Genomic DNA, 21,798 nt, shown 5'->3' on the forward strand with positions numbered 1-21,798 from the left:
ACTTCGTGACTCCATCACCATATAAACACAGCTTCTTTGCTTTGTCTGAACGATGTGGGATACTGTTCACTTCATCATGTCGTAAAAAGCTTTAATGGGCCTGTTTATATCTCAAGGCCTCGCTTATTATTATTCTCGGGCCTATTACATTCTTTTGTCCGCATGGTTATGACTTATGACATTAAAACAATTCTGGCACAGTTAGAACTTTTGCATGAAAATATATTTCATTTTACCAAAAAGAATTGTAAATTTCGATAACTATGTTAAACAGCACAGATTAGCAAAACTATGATAACAATCACATACCATATTGCTACTATTCCACAGGTTAGCAAAACAGCACAGAAAAAAAAGCAAATTAAATTGGCAAACTAACGATGACAAAAAAAAAAAAAAATTGGCAAACTAACCAGTAAATATTAGCAGGTCTGAATATTAGTAGTGGCATTTTCCGTAGCTTCCGTTAAAGTCGAGGGCCATTTTGTTGCGCATCTGATAAGATCAGTAGTAAAATACCGAAATACCCTCAACTGACTCACTATTAAACCTCTTGCAAAACCCTTTGATTTAATTTTAATTCGCAAAGGCTTATCACTTCCTTCCACATTTTCCTTAGGGTTTCTCTATGGCGACGCAAACCATTTCTCGCTCCTTCCTTCGCCGTCCGGCGAAATCCCTCTCCTCTCTCTTCTTCACTCGATCCTTCGCCTCATCTGCTCCTCCTCCTCTCGCCAAAACTCCCGCGTCTTCTTCTTCTCTCTACGCGTCGTGCCGATCCCGGCCCCTCGTCGCGGCCGCCGCCTTGTCCTCATCCGTTGCTCGTCGCGGCGGCCTCGTGTCTTTCAAAGCTCTCTCGACGCAGGCTACGTCGTCTTCTCTGAACGATCCGAACCCCAACTGGTCGAACAGGCCGCCGAAGGAGACGATTCTGCTCGATGGTTGCGATTTCGAGCATTGGCTTGTGGTTATGGAGCCCCCCGAGGGAGATGTTACGAGGGACGAGATTATTGATGGTTATATCAAAACCCTTGCTCAGATTCTCGGCAGGTAATAAAACCCATTAATCAAAATTTGATTTTTTTTTTACCAGATTTAGGGTTTTGAAGGAATCGTTTTTTTTTTAAAATGTTTACAGTGAAGAAGAAGCGAGGATGAAGATCTACTCGGTTTCGACACGGTGCTACTTTGCTTTTGGAGCTCTTGTGTCTGAAGATCTTTCTCACAAGCTCAAAGGTGTAGTTAAAGGTTATTTTAGTTTAACACTGATAAATTTAAAGCTGCCTTCTAATTTATCTTTATAACTCTCTCTTCAGAGTTGCCAAAGGTGCGATGGGTTCTTCCTGATTCTTACCTTGATGTGAGGAACAAAGACTATGGAGGTAAGACTTATTAGTGTGCTTTTTGTATCACAAACTGAGAATCAAGAGGGTTGCTTTGCTATTCCGTTATAATTTCTTGTTTTGAATTGTTGATAAGGAGAAATATCTGTTGTCTCTGATTGGTTACTTCCTTGTATTAGACTGGAACATTGGACGGCTTCTATTTGATAGTTAGTTTGAAGTCCGGTTGCTGTTGTTTTGTTGAAAGCTTGAATCTTTGTGGTGATCTTATGAAAGAGGTAACTTTTGATGGTTTTGTTTAATAATGAACTTTCAGGGGAACCTTTCATTGATGGGAAGGCTGTTCCTTATGATCCTAAGTACCATGAGGAATGGCAAAGGAACAACGCAAGAGCTAACGAAAGAAACAGGCGCAATGATCGTCCTCGCAACTTTGATAAAAGCAGGAACTTTGAGAGGAGAAGAGAGAACATGGCTGGAGGAGGCCCTCCTCCTCAACGTGGCTCTCCTCAGAACCACGGGGGACCACCACCTCCACCGAACAACTTGGGAGGACAGAGGCCACCCGCAAACTATGGAGGAGCACCACCACCAAACTATGGAGGAGGACCACCACCTAACTATGGAGGAGCGCCACCACAGAACAACATGGGAGGTGTACCACCACCAAACTATGGAGGAGCAGCGCCGCCACCGAACTATGGAGGAGCACCACCACCAAACTATGGAGGAGGACCACCACCTAACTACGGAGGAGCGCCACCACAGAACAACATGGGGGGTGTACCACCACCGAACTATGGAGGAGCACCACCGCAGAACAGCATGGGAGGAGGAGGTCCACCAAATGCAGGATGGTCAGGCAACAACAACAACAACCAGCAGCAGCCACAGTATCAGAACAACTATCCACCAAACCGGGATGGCAGGGGGAACCCTTACCAGGGTTAAAAGTAGTTGAACCAGTCGTGGGTTTTCTTTATAATCATGCATTTTGGATGATGTATAGATCATCTGAGGAAGGGGAAGGAAAGTGCAATAGCAAGACTTAAAAAATTCCTTTTGTCGTTTATCAGCCTGATATCATGTGAGAGAATAGCCTTGAGTGGCATGGTTAGAACGTTTGTTTATTTTTTTTTAGTTTATAGGATCTTGAGAGTTCTTAAGTGGTTCACATGGAGGCCATATGTTGTTGGTTCATCCTTGTCTGACTGGTGCTCCTAAGTTAAAGTATGAATTTAGTTTTATCTTTCGTAGTTGATCGTTATGCGTTTTCGTTTGGCTCCTTAAGGTCGAGTTAGATAACTTGAGATTCTCCAAACGTGTGTTTCTGGCTGCTTGTCGAGCTAACATGAATGCTTGAAAGTTACAGAATAAACCTCTCTCAAGAATATTAATGATAGTGTCAACATATTACGACACGACCAATACATGGTTTGCAGAGCAGTTGTCTTGTCTGAGCATAGTGGAAATAATTGCAAGTGGGGTTCCATCGCTTTCTGCAATTCAAGTGATTATGTCATTTGATCCTCTCGTTGTGTGGCAGCAATAATAAACCAGTCACATTGCCTCGGATGTTAAACAGATCAAAATTATTAGCTATCCAAAGAGTGAATTTGAACGAGAACAGAGTGACTATTATGTACTACTTCGGTGTGTTAGGCCCAAAATATATAAATCTCAGCCTAAAAGTCCAAATTGATAAGTTCATGTAACCTAACCGTACAAACTGCTCTCTTCCCTCCTATTATTTTTGTTTTTCTAACTTTTTTGTGTACGAGTTATGATGTTAAGTAAAAGCCGCATGTGTTTTTGCCAACCAATGATAATGTTGCTAAAGCTATGTCGGCAAATGTGATCTGCATTGGAGTATCTCTCTCTTAACGTATACTTTCAAGCATTATTTGAAGTTTTGGATGCTCCAAAAGCAATTTCAAATTTCGAAGTTGTGTACCGTAAAACTTAAATTATACTGAACAAAACTTTTTTCCTTGGTGAAAACTTCATATTTAAAATTTCTTACTTTTAATTCTTTATACAATTATCTGTTTTTAAATTATCTGTTTTTAAATTATCTTACTAATTTTTATAGTTATCATTTTAATTTTTATATTTTTAACTTATGAAAATATAAATATATTAACTACAGTAAATCGAAATATTATACAAAACAATGTTACAATAGATATCTAATACAAATTATAAAGCGAAAATACAAAAAGATAAAACTATATAAAAAAAATTACTATATCAACTAATAAAAATACATAATTTTAACAACTTTTAACTTTTAATCTGCAAAAAAAACAAAAAAAAATCAGTTATTATTTCAAAATGTATGTATTATGCTATTAAAATGTATTATTTTACCAATTAATAAAGTGTATAATATTATTATTATATATTATAATGCTAAATTAAAATTTTATGATTTTGTTAATTTTTATCAATAAAAATCACTATATGTAAATATATAAAAATATTAAAGTTAAGTTTGAAGTTATTTTTTGGAGAAGAACATCCTCAAACTTCAAATTTTTATCTGTCTTGCAGTATATTGATTTATTTACAAACGGATGAAAGAATGTGTGTACTTGTTGTTGGATCACGAGCCCTTCTGTCTTTATGATTTTTCATCTTCATTACTTTGATGAAATTTACATGATTACAGAAGTGAGAGAGCGAAAGGACAGTATTCCCTTGTAAATGTCTCACTTCCGTTTTCTTTATTGTACATAAATAGTATAATTTTTTTTCTTGTTTTTGGTAAAAGTGTTATGTAAAATAGTATAGTAAAAATATTTGTGGAAATAAAATACTTAGTAAATTAGTCAATAACTTTTTTACAATTTAAGAGTTTAAGAAGCATAACTATAGGTTAACTTATTTTTCCCTTTAAATATATTCAGTGTGCTTTTTTACAAAAAATATTATACTCCATCTGTTTCAATTTACATGATGTTTTAGGTGTAGTTTGTTGTTTCACAATAGATGATGTTTTCACATATCTAGGCAACTTTATTTTTATCAAAAACAGTATAGCCAATTATATTTTTAATATTTACTTTTATAATTAAATAAACTTATATTTTAATGTTATTTTAAGGAAACAAATAGATTTCTTAATATGTGTGCATTGATATAAAACATCATCTAATATGAAACAGAGGGAATATATATATATATATATTTTCAGTGTGCTGTAACATTTTGGTAATGTAATATATTTCAAGTAAATAATACTGGAGGATAATCACAACAACATAAAGAAGAGAATCAGGAGTAGTAAATAAGTAGAGACCCTTTGAAAGTGACAAATAATATCGAACAAAACAAAATAATTATTCTGATAGCGAATTGACGGAAGTGTGTTAAATTTTTTTATTTAAAGCCAAAAACTATTAAAAGGTAGATGTAAATCAAAATTTATGTTTTTGAGAATAAAGAAAACATGAAGACAAATGATTTTTATTAGAACTGATCCGAATGGTACTATCATCCACAACATCCGACAAGACGCACGTCTTTGCCAGTTCAGAGTATAATCGTCATTTTTGTTGTAATCAAAGGGTAAAGTAGGTGAAGCGTTAATTTCCAGTGGAGTCTACGTGTCAACACATCATCATTACTCAGTCCTACGTGGCAATCCGACGTCACGTGTGTCCTTTTAAGAAAAAAAAATTATCTCAAACCAAACTATTTAACTCAAACGGTTGAACCTAAAGATTAATTAATGTTTTTATACTAAAATACATGGATGTATAATTCTTTATTTACATCAAAATATTTGGATTTTGAATTCTTATTTTCGGTAGAAAATTTTTTAACCACTACCCACATTTAACAAATGCTGAAAGACAATACTAACAATTGTATAAATTAATAAAAAGTTTACACGAAATTAAATTTATATAAAATCACCATGAATCTTCATTAAACGATTTAAGTGTGATATAGTTAGCTGTAAATTTTCATAAAACATATAAGAAAAATTGTTGGTTATAAACTTCTGTCTAATAATTTTGATAATTTGAAACAGTTTAAAATATCAGCCTTAAAAGCTTATATGAATTGTTTGTTTTTTGCATTTATTTTCACGTTCACTTTTTAAAAATTTAAAAACAAATATATATATTTTATTTAAACTTTTACAATTTAACCTTGATTCTCACAATAAATGAGTCAAAAATGTAAATGAGTTTTATACCAATACTACCAACGAAAGAAAAAAATAGATTACTTACTTCCAACAAGTTTAATTACAAGTCTGTTTTATATTATCTTGATTTTTACAGTAGAAGTTTTATTTTTTATACTAATTAATTCTGTTATTAATAATTAAAAAATATTTTTGTAGACGATATTATAGCCGATAATTCTGACTGTGTCATTCTGAGCAAGATTGTATTATCTTGAACTGTTTTATGAGATTTATTGATGATAATATTTCTTGTATTATATAAACTTTTTCAATATTTTGCATAATTTATTTTTTTGGAACTAATAAAATCTAATTTTTTGGTGTAGAATATTAATAAATTTTTAGTAAAATTACTGGACCGAGGAGATTTCCACAAAGAGATTAGTAGAAGTTAAAATGTGTATATAATAGTAGTTCACAATTTTGTGTAACAAATCTCTTGAAAATTGCTGTTCACATCTCAATACGTTTTCGAAGTAAATCTTTGACTCTTATTTAGCTGTATATTGATTTGTTTACTTATTTGACCATTGTTGAAAACATGATTCCGACTTGCATGGTTTAATTTTACATTTATATTTACTGACGAGTCATCGACGAACCAAAATAGAGCCATATATTTCCGCTAAGCATATTTATTTGTCCATATGTTACTACTAGCTAGCTAATTCTAATAAAATAGCTTTCAAATAATCCATAACGTTGCTTGATGAATGGTATCATCGTTTATTTTGACATCTTAGAAAATGATCGTCCTTCTTTACATTTTATTATTAGTTGTAGACTGCATCGTCCTTCTTAATGCACGAAGAGCATCAGTGGAAACTCAATCTACTTCGTACATACATGAAACGTATATGATTTATCGTATGAAAGAAAACAGTTACTCACTTGATACATTGACATGTTTTTAAGTGTTGCCATTAACTTTGTTACGGTCGTTTTTTACGACATGATTGCATCATTTGTATGTGTATCTGCACAGAATTCCCAATAGAATTAACAGGGATCATATATATATATATATATATATATATATTCAGGGTTCAGGTATATATATTTTATTTAAGAAAATTACATTATTTTATAAAATCTTGAACATATACGCATAGAGCAATATGTCGAGGACATGACTATTATATTCCGTTAAACACATCTACTTTGCTTTGTATCGCATTCTTCTTCTCCTTCGCATTTGATTAATGGTTAGCCATCCTCTTGCATCTTTGATACGTTTGATTGGTTGGACACTCGACTAAATAGAGTAATTTATTGCTATATTTGAATTGATCTTAGACGTCTATCGAACATCCAACAAATAATGTAAACCAATAAACAACAGATAGTAAACCTTTATTTATTTTTAATCAAATGTAAACCCTTTATTAAAAGACAAAAGATAGTGGTCGATTAATTTAATAGTCAAACATATCAAAACTAATCAATAATAAAAAAAACATAAAAGTGTTATTTATGTGATATCAATATATACTACTACTTGTCTAGGTTGCCATTCTTTTTTTTTCGAAAAGAGACTAGGTTGCCATATTTATGCCATAATTTTTTTGAGGCGGCTGAGCTAGGCATACCTTCCTCTACTGAATTATGTAAAGTATTTTATGGCGTTACTGATAATTAATTTCAGTTTGTACCTATTGACGTTATTATGCATGATGGCTAAAATTTCACATGAACTCTTATAATAAAACAATGATTATACTCATTCTATTTTGTTATGCTGCGATCTGTGACTGTAATTCCAAGTTGGAAAGCTACTTTTGTTTAATTAATTTCATAAGCAACCGTGGGCTGACATATATTCACCTTTTCTCTATAAAATAAATACCTAACTGATATCGAATTTATTATTTGTTTTATGAGTTATTTAATGTGTTCGTATTAGGTTTATCAATCAACCCATTTATATAATGCTAATACTATGTCACTTTCAGAATCATTATTCCATTAAAGTAGGTGTGTTTGATAGTACAAATTATTTATGTGTATACAGACGCACTAATTAAAACCTACAAATTATGCTGTATAATATATTTGTTTCCAACTAAAAAATTGTAGTATAATTTAAGGATATGATATGAAACGATGCGTCGCGCTTTTATTTTTGCTTTTAAAATATAACATATTGAATGACTTGAAAACTAATGTTAGCTTACCGTACGTGTGTTCAAGTTTTAGTATGTTATAAAATTGGGTGAACAATACTAAGGTTTTTCTGTTATTCGGTTTTTAACGATCTGGAGTACTATTCTAGCCACAATACATATATTGAATTAGTTAATTATGCGAGTTGTAAATTTGTAGTAAGAAAATGTTCAAAAAAGAAAAATCTGTAGTCAGTTGGTTGGGATTGAAGAAGCATTATGGAGTCCCACCAATTATTTTCCAACTTGTAAAATTCTCTAAAGATCCGTTGAAGCTTAAATTGTCCTTTACTCTCCTTTATTAATTAATAAATTTCGTACCTTATACCCATAATAAAAAAATTCTATATGAATTTGGTGTTATATGCATGATACGATCAAAACAATTATTTTCACAAGTCAAGTAGGAAATAAATATTGGATCATTTTGTATACTTTTCTAGTTTAAGCGTAGCAATAAGAACTTATAGGATATAAGACAATATTGAATAAAAAGCTCAAAAATGAAAATCGTTATTCCAAGCGTATACATTAGTATGGAGGGCGTTATTTTTTGTTTGCGTGCTTAATATGAAGGGCGTTAGTTGTGATATATATATATATATATATATATATATATATATATATTTTTTTTTTTTTTGTCAAAGTTGTGATATATATTGTATGCTTGTCTGATCAAGTTCGAGTTTCCGAATAAAATCTGCTTTAGTTAACTATTGAGATTCTTCCAACAAAAGGTGAATAAGTGGAGCATCAACAAGAGCTTTATATATATTTCCACAATATGGGTCAACCCTTAAAGAGAAACGGAGATGCACGAAAGCTTGAATTGAACCTTGACCCAGCCAACACCATATGTTTTTAGGGTACTTATTCATTTGTTGAATCTCGAAATTGGAAAAATAAAATTCTTTTTTTTTGTAAACGAAAAATAAAGTTCTTCTTTCCAGTAATTTCAACTCTAATAAAAAATATACGATTATGATGCGCTCATCATAATATAAAGTTTTTTTATGAAATGGATATGCAATGTTTTCTATATATACATATAGACTAATAGTTAATGTAATATTATTGTTATGTTATAATTAAGACAAATCTTTGGTAGTTTATAGTTTATATGTATGAATTGTAAATAAAAATGCTATGTTGATACTATTATATTAGCTTCTCATATATATTTTAAAGTAATTAAAGTGATATGAAAAGTAAATTATCATTGATTAAATAAAAATGATATGTTCTCTTTTTGAAATTTACAGTTTATCATTATTAAATATATAAAATACATATACTTTTTTGAAATATTTGTCTTAAAAATTTTAATTTCTTAAAGTAGAGGGAATAGAGAATTTATCTTGATTTTTCGTTTTTGACATCTGAGAATTTGTATTGATTAAAAACCAGAAGCAGAGTTGAATAAATTTTGGGAAATAGGTATTGATTACCCTTACCCCCCTCCCCCAAAAAAGAAAGTAATCAAAAGAAAAAAAAAATTGAATGTCAGAAGAGAAGAGAAGAGATGAGATGAGAGAGATAGTTGAATGAGAGCAAAGACGCTGTCATCTTTACCAGCTGCGTCATCATCAACCCACACAAGACACTCTCTTCTCTTATTTTTACTTCTCCTTCCTTTCACCATCTCTTTATATTTTCCCGAGAAAAAAATCGAAAAAGCTTTCTCTAGGTTTTTCTTGATTTGTCTATTACACATCTCTCTCTTGCATCGCTTGCTTCATCTGTTTGGTCTCCTTCTTACTTTTTCTAGTAAAGTAAAAGAGAGAGAGAGAGAGAGAGAGATTCAGACATGGGTTAGTCTGCTGTTTTCTTCTGATAATTAAATCTCTCTTCTTATTTAACTTTAGCTGTCTCTTTTTTCTTTAGGGTTAGGGTTTTGAGGTGAGAGACAGAGAGAGAGACACACACACAAGTATGCGTGAGTTACATCCTTTTTGAGTGACCCTGGATTCTCCACCGCCTAACGACCGCCGTCGCCGCCGCCGTCTCGACGAAGAAGACGACGAGCTTCCTCAATATGCTCCTCAAACAATGGCGGAAGACGACGAAGCTCACCGCTTCCTACACCCTCCACCACCGCCGTCTTCTTCGATGAGACGCCGCGCTACGTCGGAGGCGGCGGCGAACGGCGGCTGCGGCGAGATAGTCGAGGTGCAAGGAGGCCACATTGTGCGGTCCACGGGAAGGAAAGACCGGCACAGCAAAGTCTGCACGGCGAAAGGACCACGCGACCGGCGCGTGAGGCTATCGGCTCACACGGCGATTCAGTTCTACGATGTCCAAGACCGGCTCGGCTTCGACCGACCGAGCAAAGCCGTTGACTGGCTCATCAAAAGGCCAAGACCTCCATCGACGAGCTCGCTCAGCTTCCGCCGTGGGATCCCGCCGACGCAATTCGCAACGCCGCCGCTAACGCTAAACCGAGAAGAACCGCCGCGAAAGCTCGAGCCTCTCCGTCTCCGCCGCCGCAACAGCAACCGCAGCAGCTTCAGTTCGGTAGATTCGGCGGAGTAGCGGAGAACGAGTCGAGCTTTCTTCCACCGTCGATGGACTCAGATTCGATTGCTGACACTATAAAGTCGTTCTTCCCGGTGGTCGGCTCTTCGACGGAAGCTCCTCCGCTGCATCAGCTTATGCACAACTACCACCACCACCATCATCATCCGCCGGATTTGCTTTCAAGAACCAATAGCCAAAACCAAGATCTCCGTCTCTCGCTGCAACCGTTCCCGGATGGTCCACCGTCGCTTCTCCACCACCACCACCCCGTCGCAGAGCCTGTTCTGTTCTACGGGCAGAGCAACCCACTAGGGTACGACGGATCGACGGGTGGTTGGGAGCAACAGTCGATTCAGAGACTGGTGGCTTGGAACAGCGGCGGAGGAAACGATACAGGAAACGGAGGAGGAGGGCTTGTGTTTGCTCCTCCTCCTAATCATCCTACTTCAACGACGTCGTTTCAGCCAGTACTCGGCCAAGGCCAGCTTTATTCTCAGAGGGGTCCCCTTCAGTCCAGTTACAGTCCCATGATCCGTGCTTGGTTTGATCCTACTCACCACCATCAATCCATCTCCACTGACGATCTCAACCACCACAACCACCATATGCCTCCGCCAATTGCTTCAGGTGAATTCTCTTCCGGTTTTCGCATACCAGCACGGTTTCAGGGTCAAGAAGAGGAGCAGCACGACGGTCTCACCAACAAACCGTCCTCTGCTTCTCGCCATTGATAACAACATCCTCTTGTTCCAGGTTTATCCCAAGTTCTGTCCTTTTCTTACATCAAGTTCAGTACTTCTTTCAGTTCTTGTCCGTTCAACTTTTTAAACCATTTTCCAGGGCTTGTCAAGCTTGTCGGGACATGGAAGTTGTTTTGTAATTCATTGGCTTGAAACAAGGCAAGGAAAGGATGAAGGTGTAGAGAAAGAAGAACAAGTGTGGCACACAGTCTCAGGTTCTTCTTCTTCTTCTTCTTCTTCCAATGTCCTGACCTTACCAATTGTAATGTTCATCTTTTTTTTTACCAGTTAGACAATGTTTTGTAGCTCAGTTATGGTTAGATTCTAAGGCTCCTTCTTGTTGTGTTCCGTCTGAAAATCTTTTTTTTTGTTGTGTGTTGTATCAATTATCATCCTCTTGTTACTGCAGTAGCATGATACTTGAGAAATTGCAGTTCCCTGTTTTTGTTGTGTGTAACTCCATCCATGGATATGCTTTAATAAAGTCTTGAACTTTCTCTTTATTTCCATATATGGGTTTTTCTGCTTTCTCAGCTAAGAAACTGTTTAAAAAAAAATTTACCTAGACAGGTGAAATGCTCTGTTTAATTCATTGTCGTTAAACAACATGTGAGCATGGGATGATTTTCCTTATATCTCTCTCAAATTCTTTTTGGCCCCAATGATATAAAGTTAGTCATTTTCCATGAACAGTAAGATTTGAATTGTTGCTTTATCTGGAACATCAGGAGGGTTTAGCTAGTTCCCTTAAATTAGAAGTGAAAACTTTCCTCACAAGAGTAAAAAAGAAAGAGATTTGTTTTCTGTCTGATGTCATTAGTAGTTCTCTCTCTCACCTACTTTAGTGGTAGGAGAAGATCCACCAAACTTGAATGTGATGTTGTCTTTAATGAGTAAAAGAATGGGGACATGAGATAGGTATAGAAAGCCACCCATGTTTGTCTAAATGCAGTAACTTGATCTAAACTACTCAATCATTCATCTTTAGACAAATAACTCTTGGGTTAAATGTTTACTGTACCTTTCATTTATTATTAGCATATTTAAATATACCATTGAAAAAGAAAAGCAAACACCTTTTCATGTGATGTAATGAAGACATCACCAACCATGCCATATGACTATACGAGAGGTGTTGAGATATCATAAAGTACATTTTACCAAAAAGATATAAAAGCCGAATCTTTATGTTAAGGTCTCATGACTCAAAAAGTTTATTCCCTCTTCTTCCTTTTCTTTTTTTTTCTCGTTTGTCAACTGATAATATCATCAATAAGTTTGTTGTATAAGGCAGTTAGATAGAATATATAGTACAGACTATCTTGTTATGAGTTATGACCAAGTAAAACGTTTCTCACTAAACCTCAAAATATCTAATGGGTTTGAGAGGGATGTTAAGGAAGAAGATAAAGATGGAACCAAAACTGTAAAAGAGCTGTCACTTTAAGAATGGTCCCCTCACTCTATGTTCTCTTGTAAGATCTCAATGCCTTTTCTTTTTTCTTGGAAAGATCTACCGATAAAAGTCACAGCTACTTTTTAACACCCCCTCTTCGCTTCTCACTTTTCCACATAAATAATTGCAAATTTAAGAGTTTGAGATGAGTAAAGATTCACAATGACAACACAAAAGGTGATTACTTTTCTTCTGAGAGATGACCTATGACTACTTTTAGATTAGGGATCCAATGTAAGAACTTCACTAAAGATCGAATAAATGTGAAACTCAAAACAACTCTGTCTCATCAACATGTGAAGCATGAAACAACACGTACAGAACACATGTTCAATCACATCAAATCTATTTGATATGAAGTAACAACAGATCGTCTAATGTAGACAACATATATGAACATAATACAGTGAAATGTTTCTGTGACCAAATAACAAATTAAAGAATGTGTTTCTTTTGAATTGAGAAAAAAAAAAGCAAAAACTCAATCTATGAAACCGGTTTTTCTGAAAACAGCGTTCCTCACCTGTCTGAGATCTCTCCCTTTGAGTGTTCTTCCTGCTCCTTCAAGCACAGAACAAGACAGCAACGAAGACTGCGCCAAAGACCGAGCCACAATCTCGTGTGGGGGAAGCCTTTCACCTTCATCCTCTTCTTCCTCCTCGTCCACCACCACATCAGTCAGCTTGAACTCCTTCTTATGACGACTCCTCATCGCTAACGGCACTTGAAGAGGAGCTGACTGAGGATACTTCCCTAGAGAAGAAGCTGTGAAGGGAACCCTCTCTTGAGGAGGTTTAGGAGCCGAAGGGATGATTCGAGCCGAAGACGAAGAAGACGTGGAAGAGGCTGTGGAGGAGACGGAAGTGGAGAGGGCAGCCGCAGGCTTGTGGTGGAAGACATGGTTGAGGTAACTGTTCCCAGAAGGCTCGGGAAGAGCAGCGAGGATACCAGAAGCTTCAACGTTCTTCAAACCGCTTTTGGTTCGTTGAAGCTGGCGGGCAGGTGGATGTTGAGAGGGAGAAGAGGATGGAGAGTGTTTAGGCGCGTGAGATATGTCTATTGAGAAGATGTCGTCTTCGTTGAGCTCACCATCTGCTGCTGAAGCTGGAGCTGGAGAAGACGACGATGAGGGGATATCGATTCGTGCGGTTTTGTTCATTCTTGAGATCTGCGAATCAGATAGATTAGGTCAATTTGATTACAGACACACAAAAAGGTTAGATTTTTACAAGACGGGATTGGTAAAGTTTCGATTTTTATGTTTTCTGGGTACAAAGAAAGAAGTTTTTTTTTTCAATCAAACAATTCAAAGCAATTTGCTTGGAGGAGCCGTGGGGTTCACGTAAACAAGAAAGCTAGGTTATTTCTATAGAAACCTTTGAACCGTATGAAACTGCAGCTAACACGGAGATGGATCGATGAATTTAAGCGATTATTGTTAAAGAAGGAGATCAAGAACCAAAAGGAGAGTTGAGATTACCTTAACTGTTGGGAAGATGAGCAAAAACGGCAGCGAATTAGATGCACGGCCGGCTAGCGATCTGAATCTTTTAAGGAAAGCGAGAGAGAGAGCAGGAGGGGAGGGAGAGAGACGAAAGACGAGAAGACCTGAGATTCCTAGAATTTGGCATCGGTATAGTAAACGTCGCCGTCCATAATGTTGAAGAAGCCCAGTAGAGTAAGCCCAATAGAGAGCCCAATACAGATCACCCATTTATAGGAACATAAAACAAAGACAAAGCTTAGACTCGTGGAAGGCCCTTAATCAAATGCTTTGGTTAAGATCCAATGTTTCTGCACTGTGAAATATGGATTTTAAAATCTCAAAATACAATATCGGTTGTGTAGATCAATTGAGATAGAATGGTCATTGGGGTTTGCTCCGTTTGGATCTATTTGAGTTTCGCTTTTTTTTTTGGATTAAATTTTTCAACATCACATATTTATAAATTTCGATTCAGATTCGTTTTGGATTTTTGCGGGTTAGAATAACTCATTTGATTATTTTTAAAAAAATTAAATTCACATGTACTTTAGTTTTCTCAAAATCTAAAGATAAAAATAATATATAACATATAATTTGACTAATATATGTCAAAAAACTTAAAACTAACATAACTTAGTTTGACTTGCATATTTAGATGAATAATCAATATATATTTTAAATATTTTTGGTGTTTGAGTATTATTTGACTATTTTTAAATATTTACTTTTAACGATTTGTATATATTCTCAAGTATTTTGGATAATTTCAAAATATCTTATATAATTTGGATACTAAATTTAAAAATAACTAATATATTTAAGTATAACAATTGTTTAACAACAGAAGAATACCCGCGGGTAATCAAATAAACAACTTCTTTTTAGGGTCTGAAATTCTTCTTCTTGTTAAGTTATAACTTTTTTAAAAAAATTGCAGCAATACCAATGGAAGAGTCTGGTCCCTTGGGATTTTATAACGTTGATGGTTCCCATAGACGTTGCAAAACAGAAGAGACTGACGCTAACTTCCGGGACAAAAATGTCATTATCCTTTGGAACGTTAATGATTGCCGCCTCCTTGAAGGGTTTGACTGCTCCACGTTCTCTTCAAATATAGAGAAAACTTTGAAACGCTTTGAAAAGAATATGTAATCAAAAAGGTAGTATGCGTTGGGGATATGGATCAGCGGTTTTCAAGTGAACAACTAAATCTGATTTATATATTCAGATACCCGTAATATTTAGGTTCGGATCGGATTTTACAAAAACTAAAATTTGAACTTGTTTGGATATTTAATTATTTTTGGTTCAGATTTAGTACTATTTTTTGGATTAGATTCATTTGATTCTTTTAGATTCTAGTTTTTATGACCAATCCTAGGACGTAGCTTAGAAAAGACTTAAAAATATCTTCGGTATAATATAAATAGAAGTATCATGGATCTTCATAAGCTTGATCTCCAACTTTCAACCAAGTCTCCAATAGTTTGGTGATGCATTCTACTTTGTGTCACCATATACAAACGTCGTGCTGTTACTCTATACATCGCGCCAAGAATGCATCAGATGGTGTGTAATCAAAGTTTGGTTCTTCATTTTGTGGCTTTGGAGGCTTGGACCAATAAGTTAAATCTCCTTGCTCTCTTCAAATTGCATATTTTTTACTCGCCAGTACATACACAAAAAAATGCTATAATCAATTTCAAAATTGTAGAAAATGACAAACCATGTATGCTAAATGCTTATAGCAGCGATCTCTACGGTTAGCTTGAGCTTGCTTTGATCGGTTTGACACTGTTTAAAGATAGATTTTGAATGTGTGTTTCAAAATAAAAAATTAAAAATTTCCCCGGCGGGGCTCGAACCCGCGACCTTCGGCTCATAAGACCAACGCTCTAACCAACTGAGCTACGGGGAATTCTTGTTAATATCGTTCCATCTATATATATATTCTAATATTGAACTTATTACTCGTTTGATGGGTAAGACTCTGAAACAAATCTTGAAAGGGAATTCATTTGAAGAATCCGCTGAAGATAAGAGATCACATAGACGCCATTACAACTTTACAAGATCCTCGAATGTGTCTGTTGACATCCATCTTCGAACTCCCAAGATTCCATCTATGTAAAACAACACAATACCAAATTCTGTTTCCTTGGCTTTAATGATCATCAACATCATCATGATCAAGTTCAGGCTAACATTAAAAGATCGTCGACTTCTTATCAATCTGCAATGCGTAGCTACCAACATCAGCTTCCTTCTTCTTCAATGGTATAATAAGATCCAAGATCGTATTTAGTCTGTTGTAGTGTTTGTGTTCGTATCTTAACAGTAACTAGATCATGACCCGCGCGTCTGCGCGGATTTATCTTTTGATTCACATATTTTATATACATGTTGTATATTATTTAAGATTTATAATATAAAAAAGTTAGAATGATCCGGAACCAAAAAAAATCGATCCGGACAAAAAAATCAAATATCTATTTAGATCCAAATGTTGAGAACTCGAAGAACTCATACCTGAAATGAACAGATTTATACCCGACCCAGTGAGCTAAATTTCAAACATAAGATCTTTTGTTATATTTTTAATTCATTTTTTGGGTTGGTGAGATTTACTATTTATTTGAAAGATTTTTGGCTAATTTAATGGTATATATTATTCGTAGGTTTCTTTTTTTCTGAACAGGAAAAAAAAAAATTTAGGTCTTGATTAAATTTATCTTATATAACAAATTGCTGCTATAAATAATTTTTATAAAAACTAATTTGTAACAGTAATATCATTTTTGTTATAAATTAGTATATCATGGTTTATAGGTTCAAAGTATAGAGTTAGTCGTCTTCATAGTATTGTTAATATTGATAGATGCAAGTTAATGAATACAGATAATATATTGTATTATTAGTAATCTGTCGTATAGTATTATATGTTAGTAGATGTATTATTAATAATCTATCTTATAGTATAATATGCTAGTGGATGTATCTAGCTTATAATAAAATATATGCAATATAAGGAAACATGGGTAGTGGATATAATAATAAGGTAAGAAGTGAAAAACTATGGTTATGGTTGATATTAATTATTTATAAGGCATGTCTAATAATAAGTAGATTAATATAGCATTAATTACATAAGGTCCAACTTTAAAATCTACCTAGAATAAGTTGTAATGTTTCTGTTTTAATAAGATAGATGAAGGTTTGGACCTTGGGATGAACCAAATGAATTTGAAAGATTCGATCACAGTAGGTTATATGATAGAAACAGAGGATGGCAAGCAATTTGTATAGTTTCAAAATGTATTAAATTAAAAAAGAATAATTAGTTTATGGTCAGTTTAACGCATGATTAGTCAGCATATTGAATCAGCTTGGTGAACCAGTAGCTGTAGTAAGCATAAATTTTTGCATAGTATATCTTGGTTGTGAATCATATATGAGATAAAGCAAATTATAAATTATAACAAAATAGTAATGTTGTTAGAATAACATAATTCTAGGGGTGAAGAAACAGAGAAAGCTTTGAATAATCAATCAAAAGAGACAAAAAAAAAAAAAATCAATCAAAAGAGTATTTGAACAGTGATAAATAGTTGATTTTCGTGGGTTTTTTTCTTTTTTTTTTTGCAAATAAAATTCTATAAATGTCTAAGAACTGAAGTGATGACATGAAGATTTGAACTGCATACCTTTTCTAGAAAGAAACAGCTACTAAAACAGCTGGACTACTAGAGAATTTGCGAAACCATATTGTCTTCATCGTTAAACCGGTCAAACGTATATGTTCAGTTTTACACGCTTACACCATAAATCTATAAAGGATGGATCACGTAGAGTGATGGTGATTAAAGCTTTTTAAAAACAAATTGACACTTTACGTAGAGTGATAGTGAGTAGTCACGGTTGTCTCTTGTGTATATACACACACACATCTCTCTCGTGATTCCTCTATAGCTCTCAATAATAAATGAAAATTTGAAAGTTATCCGACCCGATCATATTTATATACGACCCGGATCCGATCAGTCAACAGATCCAAAATTTAAATCTCTCTCTCTCTCTCTGTCTCTTCATGTGCGTCTCTTTGTTACCTGAAAAAAATCTCCGATCTCTCTAATCGCGAAGACAATGGCGGCGTACAGAGCTGAGGACGATTACGATGTCCTCTACAAGGTGGTCCTAATCGGAGACTCCGGCGTCGGCAAATCAAACCTCCTCTCTCGATTCACACGCAACGAGTTCAGCCTCGAGTCCAAATCCACGATCGGCGTGGAGTTCGCCACCAGAAGCATCCGCGTCGACGAAAAAACCGTCAAAGCTCAGATTTGGGACACCGCAGGCCAAGAAAGGTAAAAAAGGAAGACGTGAATCTCAAGAAAACAAAACTCAATTTTTTTATTTTTGATTATTTTATTAATTAAAAAGGTACCGAGCGATCACGAGCGCGTACTATCGAGGAGCGGTAGGAGCGTTCCTTGTGTACGACGTCACGCGCCGCGTCACGTTCGAGAACGTTGAGAGGTGGCTTAAGGAGCTCAGAGACCACACCGACGCCAGCATCGTCGTCATGCTCGTCGGCAACAAGGCTGATCTCCGTCATCTGAGAGCCGTCTCCACGGAAGACGCGACGGCCTTCGCGGAGAGAGAGAGCACGTTCTTCATGGAGACGTCTGCGCTGGAAGCGTTGAACGTAGAGGATGCTTTCACTCAGGTGCTTTCTCAGATATACCGCGTGGCGAGTAAGAAGGCGTTAGAGGTTGGTGGTGGCGATGGTGCTAAGTTGCCTAAGGGGCAGAGTATTAATGTTGGGTCTAAGGATGATGTCTCTGAGGTCAAGAAGGTTGGATGCTGCTCTAGTTAGATCTTTTTACTTTGGTTTTCTTGTAATGTTTTTTTATCTATTTTCTTTTCACGTTATGATATTCAACAAGCAAAAGGTAAAATAAAACTTCAAGGGAGCAAAACCAAATGTACAAAAGAACCAAAGAAAGCATGTACAGTTTTATAGTCACTAAAGACAATCTCAGCTATAGATTGTAACACAAGTTAAGTGCATTTTACAGAACTTGGGGCTTGAAAACTTGCCCTGACTCTGTTTCGCTTTATAATTAAAAACAAAAAAAAAACAAAAACATATGTTTTAATGGTTTGAATCTGCAGACACCTTTTATCGTTCCTTGTCTTTTTCAATGACCAGTGCCTCTGATTTACAGATTGGGCAGATGTTCTTGATAACCAACCACTTCTCCAGGCATTCTGGATGGTACTCGTGCTTGCAGTCCAGCGTTACGATCTTATCTCGGTTTTGGTAGTTTTCCTGTTAATTTCCCAAACAAAAAAAATAAAAAAAAATTAATACTAAGATGAGTCTGTGCGTGTCGAATGTTAGCATAAGCTTGGAGGGATGCGCAGTCTTGGATATTTTACCTGACATATCGTGCAAGAATCTGTTTCTAGATCGGTAGATGGAGGAGCTTCTTCCAGGTTGATTCTGGTCGATATATAGGTTCTTCTTTTCACAAGATCTTTAACTGTTTCTTCTGACAAGCCAGTCTTCACTGTTCCAATATGGTCTCCCAAATCAAGAAGCTCCTGCGCGTGCGTGCCACCAGAATTTTGAATGTTATAAAATAAGCAAAAAAAAAAAACAATGTGGATTCATTCATCAAATATATATATATATATATATATATATGTGGTGAAAAGATAAGCTAAATGGTAGGAGAGTAAACGGTGGACTCACCTCATATGACATGTCCTCTATGTCCAAGCGCATGTCTTGGTGATCATCAACATAATCATCGTCGAAGTCTCCTTCCCCAAAGAATGCATCTTCCTACAACACATTAACAGAAAAAAGACAATATTGAAGAGCAAACACTCTTGAACAAACCGACACAAGAAGATGAAAAAATTGTGGTAAAAGAGGATATTACATGTGCGTGAAATACCCTAAGGTGAGGCAGTCCACGGTGTCTAAGAGTCGCTGCAGGAGAAAAATCATCTCTGGGATGTTGCTGGTTTATCCTCAGCCCAGTTGGTTGAACCGGTCCACCGTTTCTGTACGAAGCATCATGAATAGTCACGGGAACAGTGTATGAGGCTGAAGCCATGCGAGGAGGGTATACGGTGGGTGGAGGACGAGCCAGATGATGGCTAAAGAAGTTAGGACTAGGGTACGAAAATGGTACATCGTTTCTGCTACTAGATGATGCTTCATGGTATCTCGGAACAGCACTACCTGAAAGAGATCAAGAAGAATAAGATTTTTACAAGAAATTGCAGAAAGACCAGTTTATGAGCTCAGAATATTAAAAAAAAAAGATATTACCACTCATAAAAGGTATATAGGGTGGTTGGAGCCAATGAGAAGAGGATCCATCAGATGAGTTGTCACTACAATGTTGGTCATACCAGATTGGGCCAGGAGGTGGTGGGAAAGGTTGGTTTCCTTGAAAGTAAGGAGGATCCATTGTGACTACTCCTCCTACTCTGCTCCTCACACTACGCTGATCAACTACTGGTTGCGGGTGAGGAGTAGGATAGTGTGGGAAGGAACAAGGAGGAAGTGGAGGTTCAGCAAGATACTGATGGTTTCCGGGCATAACTTCATCACTCTTTCTTTTGTAACCTTGACCCATAAAATGTGGATTGCTCTCATGCACTCCACCATGATTAAAAGGAGCATAAGGGAGAGGATAGAGATTCGGTGGGGTTGACATGCCAGGACCAAGATTAGAAGCACCACGTTGATGATGATGATGATGAGGAAGAGGATGATGATGATACTGTGGAAGCCCGCTGTTGTCATAAGGCAGGAAGGCAGGAATAGTAGGAATAGGGTTGATGGGTGGTGGAGTGTCTGGAAGAGAATGCTGTTCCATGTCGAAACCAGTCATCGTGTTTCTTTGTCTCATAATGCTATAGTTTAGTTGCAGAAAACACCAGCCTGATAGTTTGAATTGTAGAAAGATTAGAAACCGTTACAGGTAAAGAGAACCTTGCCTAAGCATACATCAAGGCTGAATAAAAAAAACAAGCTTTGAAATTCAGACAGGTACAACCAAACTACTAGATTAACAAAACCTAGACGACACAAAAAAAAAAAAAAGATTAAGCCCTAAACTCCGACACACCCCATAACAATGCAATTTCTTCAACAGGTCGTGTAATAACAATTCTGAAAGATTGATAAAATATTATTTTTCCGGGAACAAACGTCAATATAATCGAAATAAAAAAAGCTCGAGAGAATACGATTATTTACCTGATGATAAGAGATAAGTTACCTGATTATCGAGGGAGGGAGGGAGGGAGAGAGATCGAAGGAGGAGACAGAGAAGAAGGAAGACGGTGAGGGAAGGTTTTTATTCTCTCCTCCAGTTTCTTCCCTTTTTTAATTTATTCTCTTAATGCTTATCTTACCTTTTTATAATTAATTAATTACTTCTTTTTTGGCTTGTTTTCATTGGTTTCTTGAGATTTCTGATAGCAAATGCTTTTTTTTTAAATGCTAATAAATCATTGATTGTCCTAATTATGAGAACGACGTCGTAAAATATTACTTTCGATTAATTAGATGAACGAACACAATCTTTTGAGTTCTATCTAAGATCGCCTGTGTCTTTATACTGTAAGCAGCAGCAGAGTTTTGCACTACCAAAAGCTTTGTAAAAGAGGGTCCAAACTTCGCAGTTTATATCTTACAGTATCTTCAAACTATTGCAACTCATTGGTAACTGCTTTGTGGATTTTTTTTCTTTTGCAAATTATGCATTATATTACTTACAAAGTTGCAAAATATTCGACTGTTCAAAAAAATAAAATAAGTGTGTATTATATGATGTGGTTGTATTGTTCAAAGAGCCAAAAAAACGC

The 21,798-nt window shown here is 35.7% G+C and overlaps 4 protein-coding genes, 1 non-coding gene and 1 pseudogene across 5 annotated transcripts; 3 read left to right on the forward strand and 3 right to left on the reverse strand.

Moving 5' to 3' along the window:
- The first annotated feature begins 566 nt into the window (after nucleotides 1–566).
- Nucleotides 567–2,604, forward strand: LOC130495176 (multiple organellar RNA editing factor 8, chloroplastic/mitochondrial-like). Its single transcript, XM_056986447.1, has 4 exons — nucleotides 567–1,050; nucleotides 1,139–1,236; nucleotides 1,317–1,382; nucleotides 1,660–2,604. The coding sequence occupies exons 1-4, from the start codon at nucleotides 629–631 to the stop codon at nucleotides 2,292–2,294; spliced, it is 1,221 nt and encodes a 406-aa protein (XP_056842427.1). The 5' UTR covers nucleotides 567–628; the 3' UTR covers nucleotides 2,295–2,604.
- Nucleotides 2,605–9,191: 6,587 nt separating this feature from the next.
- Nucleotides 9,192–11,466, forward strand: LOC130512337 (transcription factor TCP4-like; annotated as a pseudogene).
- A 1,181-nt stretch (nucleotides 11,467–12,647) lies between these two features.
- On the reverse strand, nucleotides 12,648–14,166 carry LOC108859936 (protein S40-7). The gene is made up of 2 exons (XM_018633837.2): nucleotides 13,900–14,166; nucleotides 12,648–13,587 (listed from the first exon to the last, which is right to left on the reverse strand). Exons 1-2 carry the CDS (start codon nucleotides 14,131–14,133, stop codon nucleotides 12,901–12,903), a joined length of 921 nt encoding a protein of 306 aa, XP_018489339.2. The 5' UTR covers nucleotides 14,134–14,166; the 3' UTR covers nucleotides 12,648–12,900.
- Nucleotides 14,167–15,749: 1,583 nt separating this feature from the next.
- Nucleotides 15,750–15,823, reverse strand: TRNAI-UAU (transfer RNA isoleucine (anticodon UAU)). Its single transcript has one exon. It is a non-coding gene; the product is annotated as a tRNA-Ile (tRNA).
- Nucleotides 15,824–17,748: 1,925 nt separating this feature from the next.
- On the forward strand, nucleotides 17,749–19,054 carry LOC108859935 (ras-related protein RABA1g). The gene is made up of 2 exons (XM_018633836.2): nucleotides 17,749–18,269; nucleotides 18,346–19,054. The coding sequence occupies exons 1-2, from the start codon at nucleotides 18,049–18,051 to the stop codon at nucleotides 18,779–18,781; spliced, it is 657 nt and encodes a 218-aa protein (XP_018489338.1). The 5' UTR covers nucleotides 17,749–18,048; the 3' UTR covers nucleotides 18,782–19,054.
- Nucleotides 18,899–21,297, reverse strand: LOC108859934 (uncharacterized). The gene is made up of 6 exons (XM_018633835.2): nucleotides 21,210–21,297; nucleotides 20,252–20,869; nucleotides 19,857–20,161; nucleotides 19,664–19,756; nucleotides 19,348–19,512; nucleotides 18,899–19,237 (listed from the first exon to the last, which is right to left on the reverse strand). Exons 2-6 carry the CDS (start codon nucleotides 20,835–20,837, stop codon nucleotides 19,088–19,090), a joined length of 1,299 nt encoding a protein of 432 aa, XP_018489337.1. The 5' UTR covers nucleotides 20,838–20,869; nucleotides 21,210–21,297; the 3' UTR covers nucleotides 18,899–19,087.
- Between the last annotated feature and the right edge of the window lie 501 nt (nucleotides 21,298–21,798).

This window comes from Raphanus sativus, chromosome 5 (assembly GCF_000801105.2).
Source record: "Raphanus sativus cultivar WK10039 chromosome 5, ASM80110v3, whole genome shotgun sequence".
Classification (NCBI taxonomy): domain Eukaryota; kingdom Viridiplantae; phylum Streptophyta; class Magnoliopsida; order Brassicales; family Brassicaceae; genus Raphanus; species Raphanus sativus.